Consider the following 8,474-nt stretch of genomic DNA (forward strand, 5'->3'; position numbering starts at 1 on the left):
TCTTTAATCTCTTACAAGTTACAATTATTGATGAGATACATAGGATCTTATTCATTGTATACTTTTAATCTCATGAATTTTACTATTAAGCTGAGCCAAACAAGCACTAAACGAAGAGAGAACATCTGAATAATCCCCTCCAAGCAGAAAGGGAACTAGAACCTAGTAACCAAAATCTACACGAATGAAAAAAAGTTGGGATAAAAAATAAGAGGAAAAATAATTGAGAACAGATGAATGAATGAAGACAGTAATTAGCCCCCGCTTGGTATTCATTAAATTTCTTTCCTATTTTCACCACAATCTTTAATAAAATAATATTACACGTAAATCGAAAATTTTCCATTATAGTCAAAATTAATGGGGGCCAAACGGGGGCTTAGTATCATTGAACAATACCAAAAAATTACAGGACACAGTAACAGTCCTGATTCCTTCACAAGGTAAGACGAAATTTCTAGTCTGTCGAGTCCACACACTTCAAACCAAAATATCCTTAAAGTCTACAACATGCATACAAATTGCCAACCTTCTCCAGCAGTTGTTTCATTATAGGTCTCCAATTCTATGGCTGTAAAGTTCGAAGATGTGGGAAACACGTATCCTCCTGCTGGATCCAATGTGATTCTTAGAACACATATAGTTAGAAAATAACTTATTGCCCATATGATTTCATCTTGATCCCACTGGGATCATCTTCACAGCAGCAGCAACTGGCATGCCAAGAAATCCGAGCAGAACGCTCACAGCCCATTGCTGCCAAGTGAGAGGGTGCGTATTGGCAAACGTACCAAGGAATTCGATAATAATGATCTGGAATAGAGCTGTGAAACTCAGGACAACCACAAATATAATGTTCTCCAGTATGCCTTTGAACACATTTATCTTCTCCATATCCCTCGAGCTTATCTCATTAAAAACCTGCAAGAAATTTATTTTGCAACTCTGAAGTTATGTAATATTGCTTCGACTATGAGACCCGATTAATTTCATGGAAATAGACGTCAATTGCACTGAAACTGACAAAAATTTGGGGACAACCAACGAAATAAAGTTAATTACTTTTCTTGTTTGTTGAGAATACCTGACAGAAGACGAATGAGTTGAAAATTAGGGTGTTCAGAATCAAATCAGAATCAGGGCCATCAAGGTTGAAGACTGTTTTTCCTGATGTTTGAAGATACCATATGACAACAAATTGATAAACAGATTGCGCCAAGATGTTCCTCCACATTGCATTGCTGATAAAGTTTCCTTTCCTTCCAACTGGTGATCTCTTCATCAAGTCATCATTTGGAGGTTCAGTGGCCAGGGCAAGGGCACCAAGAGTATCCATGATCATGTTGACCCATAGAAGCTGAACCGCCGTAAGTGGAGCACTGCCTGAAAGACGTCAACGCAGCAGAACAGAAATCTTAATGAAAATGTATATTATACTAGTCAATATATATATTGTATAAGAGAAACCTGACATGGAGATTGGTGAGTTTACCTGTCAAGCAGGCTGAAGAGAAGTTGACAATAAGAGCAACCACATTAACTGTCAGCTGAAACTGAACAAATTTCTGAATATTCACGTAAACTGAGCGCCCCCATTTTGCCACGGTAACAATGGTAGAGAAATTATCATCTAGAATTATAACATCAGCACTTTCTTTGGCCACCTGGAAAATTATGGGCCAATAAGAATCAATACGAGCGGAGATAGAGTTTTCAGCCACCAAATGTTAGATACTGGGGACTAATGAAGAGACATAAGGTAAAATCGATCCAGATTTTTTTCAAGGAACGGAGAGGTCTGTAAGCTCCAAATGACAGTGGTCAATGATGAGCATGTTAAGACTGACAAAAAAAAACTAAATATCTTCTGGCTCAGCATCCTGAGGGGACAAATCAGAAATCACTTTTGACCATGAAAAGGATCTTTCATAACCTCTCAAACCCATATCCCAATACAAATATCTTCTCACAATGTGAAAAGTGGTCCACGCTAGAGTGCACCCAAAAAGTACGGAAACACTTATCTTGAGGAGCTAGAACCAAAGTTAAATCAGACACAAAATGAGGTCTAAATACAAGAATAGGATGGAAATTATGGCAAGTCATTGATACAATATGCTTTGGGTAACCTTCAATTTATAAAGGTTTCTTATAGATAAATTTTTTTCAAACACCAATTAAATAGGCAGAAATTGGTTACAAAAGTTTTTAGAAAAACAAAAGATTATATCATAGAGTGGAAGGACAGACAATTAAACAAATACAATCACTGTAGTAAAGCTGCAATGTAAGTGGAGTCAAAAGACGCTCTAAAATGTATTTTTAATGCTCTTTGCCGTGTCCAAGCTCAAGATGGTTAAATGATTTTACAATGCCTGAGGTAATTCATCAAGTTGTCCAATGACTTATCAATTATTTATTACGCTGTTAACATCATTCTTTCCTACCAAGATAAAGGGATTCGTCTTGAACAAAGAGAATAGTTAAAAGCAAAGGAACATTGAACATTATATGAACTTGTTTTCCAGGAATATTCTGCTCTTCACTGGGTGTTTCAATTGAATCGCCCAGTGAAGCAGTCATAAAAGTTTCAGAAAAATATACAAGAGATCTTGTTGCAACAAGACAGCAAAGGATAAATGTAATGGACAGGAATAAAATAGCATTCAAACATCACCTCGGTTCCAGAAATGCCCATTGCAAGCCCAATGTCTGCCTCATGAAGTGCAGGAGCATCATTTGTGCCATCACCGGTCACTGCAACCACCTCTTCAAAAGTTGATCGTAACTGTTTCACAAGGGTATGCTTATCCATAGGTGAAGAACGAGCCATTACCTTACAAAGACGCAAGTATAAGATATAAACCAACTATATTTTCATAAAAAAATTAACCCGAATAAGTTTATAGGTGAACCAATTGCAATTAGAATAACTATATTCAGGAAGAGAATCGCTCATTATCAGCACAAATGCCATATCTTTCCATGCAAAGAACTTTGAACCTAGAGTTAAAATGAGTGGAGAACATCGCACTAACAGTTATCCCATGGGTCTTTTGGATGGGCAAAAGTTTAGGGAAATACCGAATAACTAAGTTAAAACCACGTTAACAGATTTAGAGTTCTAAAATGAAATAATTGCTAAATTCCCAATTAAAAAATATAAAAAAAAAACACTACAGGAATTCAGTAACAAGCAGTACGAGCTCTCCAGAGGCAGTAAACAATTTCCAAAATAAAGTACCTGTATTTTCGGGATGAGTTCATGCAACTCTTCTTCACTCTTCACACGAAATTCTGGGCCTTCAATTGTAATACCATCGTCAGTCAATATTCCACATTCTCTAGCTATTGCCTTAGCCGTGTTTATGTTATCTCCGGTAACCATCCGCACTGTAATACCAGCTGACCTACAAATTGCAACAGACTCCTTAACTCCAGGACGAACTGGATCTTTAATACCCACGATTCCAATCAAGGTATAACCCTCAAATGGAATAGGATTTTCAGCAGAAAAATCAGTTCCAATATCCTTGTAAGCAAGGCACAGAGTTCGCAGAGCTTCACTTGCAAATTGTTCAATTGTATCTTCCAGTATATTAATGGATGTTTCATCTAGAGGAGTTACCTCACCATTTGAGTCCAGAACCTTGTTACATGCAGACAGAATAATTTCAGATGCACCTTTACAATGAGCCTGAAAACCTCCTTCAGGACGCCACAGAACTACACCCATGCGCTTCTTCACAGAATTAAATGGCTCAACTTTGACAAGCTTTGATGCTTGTCGCTCGGCATGGAAATCTCCTCCCAGGAATAGGCCAAAATCTAAAAGTGCAGCCTCAGTTGGTGTACCAAGAATTTCAATCTTCTCATCCTTACTAGTGACTATCTCTCCCCCAGTGTTGGTGAATATAGATTTCGTCAGCATTCTCACAACGGAATCAGAAAAATCAGAGCAGAATACAGAACTCGTCACAGAGTTACTAACTTCTTTCACTTTCCCACAAATGCATGCTTTTACAACAGTCATGTGATTAGTTGTTAGTGTCCCAGTCTTGTCACTACAAATAGTTGTGGCAGATCCCATAGTCTCACAAGCAGCCAAATGTCGGACAAGGGCCTTGTCATTCATCATCTTCTTCATGGCAAATGCAAGACTTAGTGTAACAGCTAAAGGCAAACCCTCAGGAACAGCAACCACAACAATTGTAACTGCAATAGCAAAGTATTCCAGCATTTCCAGGGCATCATCGCCAGACCAGCTCCAGTGGGACCTTTCTATCATTTTGCGGTTAATCAACCCTTGCACCAAAACAGCAAAGGTGACAACAGCAAAAAAGAGACCAATTTTTCCAATTATTGTTGCCACTCCATTCAGTTTAACCTGCAATGGGGTCTCATCATCACCTCCTTCACTAAGTGTAGCCATCAATTTACCCCATTGGGTTCTCATCCCAACAGTAGTAACAAGCATTTTGCATGATCCATCCTGCACTTTAGTTCCAGATGAGAGAAAAGGATTTTCAGCAGTTACATTAACTGGTTCGCTCTCTCCAGATAAACTCGATTCATTTACTAACAAAGAATAACCCGAGACAAAGAGTCCATCAGTGGGGACCTGATCCCCAATAGCAAGATGAACAATGTCCCCAGGAAGTAGATCAAATATTGAAATCTTTTGCCTGTACCCATTTCTAGTAACCTGAACTGTAATCTTTTTCTTCTCCTTGTCTAAATCCTTGAACTGTAAGGACTGTTTATAGTCACTTGTGGCAGTGACAAATACTACAAGAAAGATACTTGCAACAATCCCGAGTCCATCATGGGCGCCCTTTGGCCATCCTTCTGTTGCAATGCCAACGATCAACGACACAAGGGCACACACTGCAAGTATCATGAGGGTTGTATCTTGAAGAGCTTCCCACACAAAAAGCCAAAAACCCTTGGCTGGACTCTCAGCAAACTTATTGATTCCAAAAATCTCTCTTCTTTTGTTCAGCAAATCCTCGGAAACACTAATTCCTTTATTAAGTGAAGTGGAGAGCTTGTCTGCAATACCCTCAACGCCATCATGAACTTTTAGCTTACTCAAATTGTGGCCTTCAATAATGGATCCTAACTCATCTGCACATATTTCAAAACCTGCACCCTTGACTGCCTCAGGTACAGTGTAACTAATACCTGGAGACACAGCAGAAAATCAATATAAAGTAAAGTGCCGTACAGAAAGCTTCATGTTTGACTATAAAAATCATACCTTGAATAAAACTGAGAGCAGCTTTTGAAACTAATACTGCAATTCTGAGCTTCTCCTACAATATTGTACGAAGTTTAGATGTTTATAAAACAGGATAAAACAACTTTCCGAAGAATGAGAAATAATCAGAAGAGAAAGGGTCTAGTAGCAAACTCAAATTTCTATGGCAATGTGGAAATTGGAATTAATTCAAAACCAAGTAGTCAAACTGCAAGTTCAAACGATTCACACTTACTGCATCTCGAAATTCCCACAACTTCAGAAAAAACACTGTTGTCCGTAAGTATGCCACCTAGGCACCTCATTCTACTTCCCAATGGCAGAGAACATCAGATTACATAATTATTCATTTCCATTCCAGATTAATCTTAAAGATTCTCTAAAAAGCACAATCATTTGTAAACGAAAGCCTAAAACTGTGAAGATCTAGCTATCATTTTCTGTAGAACATTGATAACTCGGCCCCTACGAATCAGGATTTTACCCTGTTGTTAATGTAAAGGCAAGTAGAAAAAATCCTTGGTACTTGCATTATTTTATATTTAACTAAAACCTAGCCAAAATCATGATTAAATTCAAAGAAATCTTCAATATTATTACAGATTCCACAAGGGAAAAAAACACAGTTTTTACGAAATAATCTGACCAATCATTAACTGTTAGGTTGTTGATAGAGTCAATAACTGTACAAGGAGATAGATATTTTCCTGGCAGTATTTACAAAATATAATAATATGAGAGATAATTTTTAGAAGTAGTAATTAACCTGATTAGATCTTTGGATCTCGCGAACTTCGAAACGCTTGGAGAGATTAGCAGTAAATCTGAACCTTCGTTTACGATTTTTGACCAGCCAACACGCCTTCCTCCACCGTTGCAACGCCTCCTCCGACGAATTCTTCGCCTTTACCTCCGTAAACTCCTCCATATAACTCCCCATAAAGCTTCTTTTCTTAAACTACCAAACCACAACAACAAATATCAGCTTATTTTACGTCCAGATGGCGAAAGTATATCCTTCTAATCCACCAAATCTGCTGCTTCGAAATTTCAGCAGCTTTATGAGTTTGGTCTACCTAATCCACTTCATATACTGCTTTTGCAAAAGCAGATGATGAAAACAGCGCTTGACTATGAAGTCTCCAACAAAGAGAAATCTACTGAGATTGCAAGAGAAGATTGGTATTTTGAAGATGGCGATTGATTCTGGGAGCAACGGAAAAGTCAATGACTCGAACCTCGAAATTGGATTGCCCGGTGTCTGAAGGGTGTGTACGCGCGTGTCTACAATTTCTCTGCCCAATTAAATGGAGAGTATCTTCTACTAACAGCATACGCGCTTTCTTTTTAAAATTTTAAATGTAGTAAATTTTGCCATAAAGGTCCCCCATTCTTTGCGAAATGTGCATTATTCCTATCCTTCAGTACTGATTAATATCATCCTCAGCCTTTTCAAATTGCTGACGAAAAGACGTTAAATCACAATTTACGGCCCCGTAACCCTGTTTGGCCCCACCTTTTAAAATTAAAATGGGTGGAATAGTATTCTTTTTAAAATGAGTAATTGAAAAGAAAAGAAAAATTTTTAATTTACATATAATATTATTTTATGAAAGATTATGTGATTGAAAATAAGAAAGAAAAAAAATTAATCTAATGTGGACCAAATGGGAGATACATATATGATGTGACCAGATTTGATAGAATCAAAATCTCATCAACTAAATAATAATAATAATAATCACACTTTCTTTTTGCCATTAACCCATATTACAGGAGCACAATCATTTATATGGTGAATAGATTTCGATGTTTACACAATTTTAACAATTGCATTGCATTCACAATGTTTTTATTCGTCCTTTTTAATGCCTGTTGACCGTTCATTTGAAATCCCCTAGACACTTCTCATCAAGTGTATATTACATGCAAAATCAAATGATGTATCAGTTCCAATAAATTTGTTGCATCACCTCTTTGATCACAAGAACAAGAGTCATCTTTAATAGTAATTTCAAACACATCACTTGCAGTAGAGAACATGGCAAGCAAGCTGGTTAAAGAATTATAATATGACCCCACCATGAATCACTAGTATGCTAAAGTATTGTTTCTTGATTAAGTCCTCGTTTACCTAAAATCTCACCTTTCTCCAATGCCTCAATAGTAAAGTCTTGATTATTTTTCTTGAAGAAGATCAAAAAGTTTAGAATATGTTTCAATAGTATTTGCCATATCACCAACTACATGAAAGATATTAGTAATGGAATATTCTACAACAGTTAATTGAAGTGGATGAACAAAACAATGAATGTAAAATGTACATGGGTTCTCCTTTAAAATGAGAACTTTGACACCATTAAACTTATCTCGCATTTTACTTGCCCCATTATAGCATTGTCTTCTCAATCTTGACATACTCAAGTTATATCTAGAGAAGATTTTTATCAATTGCAACCTTAAGTGAAAGAGTTACGGTACTTGTAACATGTTCAATTTCTATGAAACGTTCAATTACGAGTCCACTATTTTTTAGCTTAAAACAAATAAAAATTGCTCATTTGTTAACACGTCATGAGATTCATCAATTAGAATAAAAAAATATAGAATCACCAATATCTTTGATAATAACGTTGATTATCTTAGCAGCATAAACATTTACTTTATCTTTCTAAATATCAGGTGATGTCAATTTATAATTTTTAGGAGCATTTTTTAAATGTGACAACATTAATACCAACATTATGAGCGGTTAGAATTACAATTAAACTAAGAGTGTATTTGATTACATTTATTTTCTAAGAAAATATCACTTTTTTACCCAAATTCCTACTTGGAGAGTTTGATTGGGAAAATATTTTCCAACTTTTGAAAATATGTCTAATTTTCCTTGTTTTTAAGGAAAATATTTTCCTTGGATAGATGTGATTTTTATTTTCCACAAAGGATATAAATCATTTTCTTTTATAAGTGATATTTTTCATGCCATCAAGCACACTCTAAGGCCATATTTGATAGAGGTTAAATTCCATGGAAAATGGAAATCATTTTTTTATGGTGTTTTAGACTTTTTTCTAGGGAAATCATTTTCCATCTTTCTTGCCACCTCACCCAAATTCTATCTTTTACTTGAAAATCAATTCTCACAGCCAAATTGAATCTCCTGGTTGCTGTTGACATTTTTTTGGTTTTTTTTTTTTTTTTTTTTTTTTTT

General features: G+C 36.1%; 1 protein-coding gene across 1 annotated transcript; it reads right to left on the reverse strand.

Annotated features, from left to right (window-relative positions):
- Positions 1 to 234: 234 nt before the first annotated feature.
- LOC111390112 (calcium-transporting ATPase 1-like) lies at positions 235 to 6,549 on the reverse strand. The gene is made up of 7 exons (XM_023015106.1): positions 6,027 to 6,549; positions 5,261 to 5,315; positions 3,245 to 5,184; positions 2,678 to 2,836; positions 1,493 to 1,664; positions 1,085 to 1,383; positions 235 to 921 (listed from the first exon to the last, which is right to left on the reverse strand). Exons 1-7 carry the CDS (start codon positions 6,198 to 6,200, stop codon positions 673 to 675), a joined length of 3,048 nt encoding a protein of 1,015 aa, XP_022870874.1. The 5' UTR covers positions 6,201 to 6,549; the 3' UTR covers positions 235 to 672.
- Positions 6,550 to 8,474: the final 1,925 nt, after the last annotated feature.

The sequence above is a fragment of the Olea europaea genome, unplaced genomic scaffold (assembly GCF_002742605.1).
Source record: "Olea europaea var. sylvestris unplaced genomic scaffold, O_europaea_v1 scaffold65, whole genome shotgun sequence".
NCBI lineage: Eukaryota > Viridiplantae > Streptophyta > Magnoliopsida > Lamiales > Oleaceae > Olea > Olea europaea.